Consider the following 1,489-nt stretch of genomic DNA (forward strand, 5'->3'; position numbering starts at 1 on the left):
ATGGATGATAGATGACAGATGACGCTCTAAGCAACTCATTTCGGTTGCCAGATTTTGCATTAGCTACGTTACAGGACACTGCTAAATGGTAGGTACGCTTTTCAACTTGAAGCTCCTGCCTAAGCTGCATTGATGAAAAAAAAGAGGAGACAGTTTCTCACTTTCTATGTTCATGTCCTGTCCTGTCACCAAGACGACAACTCCACGTTGAATACTTTTACTACAATGATCGTTATGACGCAAGAAATCCCTACAACTATTGTCTCATACGCTTAATAGCTAGCTCTAATTGGTTCAACGAGTAAGGTAGATCTTAAGGACCTTAAGATATCTCTGCGATATTATATGTAAAACAATATTTATTTGAAGGCTATGTCTCTACTGGTTCTTGAGCTATGGACGGCAAAAATGGTATCCCAAACGTACGAACGAACTAGCGTACGGACGTACGAAAGTACGTACAGTTGCAAATAGTTCAAGAAGTGAAAATAACGTTTTTTTTTTAATTTTTTTACAAATAATATTTAATATATAATATTTATTTTATTTTAATAACTAACCTATCTCATATGGAAACCAATTAAGGCCAAACAAATGTGTATTAGTTTTTATTGTTATCTAATATCAATATCGTAAATAAGTGGATTCATCATCGTTGCAAAATTACTTTTAATCGTAGTTGGTAAAGTTGTTGAGGTCAACAATGGTTGACGCACGGTAGTTTTCAAAATTTTCGAACATGGTGCTTGAGGTGCTGGTTGATGCTTTTCTCCATTTTGTCGGTTTAAATTCCAGTTCGTATTAATTTGAAGCATTTTTTCATTATGGTATTTCTTATGTAAATATTTTTGAACAGGAAATCGATGATTATTTAAGATCCGTTGGAAAATAGGAATTTTTCTAGATGATGAAAAGTTGATATTTTTGGAAAACAATGTTCTTTTCAATCTGTGTTGTAATTTAAGAGAATTGACTTCTGCAAGTTGATTGCTCAATTTTGAAAACGAGAATCTAAAAAAATTATGAATTTATTTTATTACATACAAATATAACATGTTTTTAATATTAGCTTTCAGACTTCTTAAGCTATATTTTTTAGAGTTTTAATAAAATTACTAATTTTAAATGCTTACCTTATCTCAAAATCGTTTTCTGCTGTAATCACTGATACAAATGTTACAACAAAGCCAAATATCTGAAGTGAAAAAAGTTGAAAAGTTATTATTAGAAAATTAATTAATCCCATTTCAAATTATAAGAAGTCGAAATTTCGCTTTAATAAATTTAATACCTGGTTTATCGTAATATATGTATGTATGTTTTTACATATTTTCGACGCAAATGTGAATTAAAGAGTAAACAAATAACTTACCATAAAGACAAAGAATTTCATTGTTTTCTTAAACTTCAATGAAAATATACAACCATGAACTTATATTTTATTTTCGAGTGTTCAACCCACAAAGGTCGAACCGTTTCTGTGCTACAA

General features: G+C 30.4%; 1 protein-coding gene across 1 annotated transcript; it reads right to left on the minus strand.

Moving 5' to 3' along the window:
* Positions 1-582: 582 nt before the first annotated feature.
* LOC129942553 (uncharacterized) lies at positions 583-1,489 on the minus strand. Its single transcript, XM_056051548.1, has 3 exons — positions 1,373-1,489; positions 1,134-1,195; positions 583-1,011 (listed from the first exon to the last, which is right to left on the minus strand). Exons 1-3 carry the CDS (start codon positions 1,391-1,393, stop codon positions 615-617), a joined length of 480 nt encoding a protein of 159 aa, XP_055907523.1. The 5' UTR covers positions 1,394-1,489; the 3' UTR covers positions 583-614.

Source organism: Eupeodes corollae, chromosome 1 (genome assembly GCF_945859685.1).
Source record: "Eupeodes corollae chromosome 1, idEupCoro1.1, whole genome shotgun sequence".
In the NCBI taxonomy this organism is placed as follows: Eukaryota; Metazoa; Arthropoda; class Insecta; order Diptera; family Syrphidae; genus Eupeodes; species Eupeodes corollae.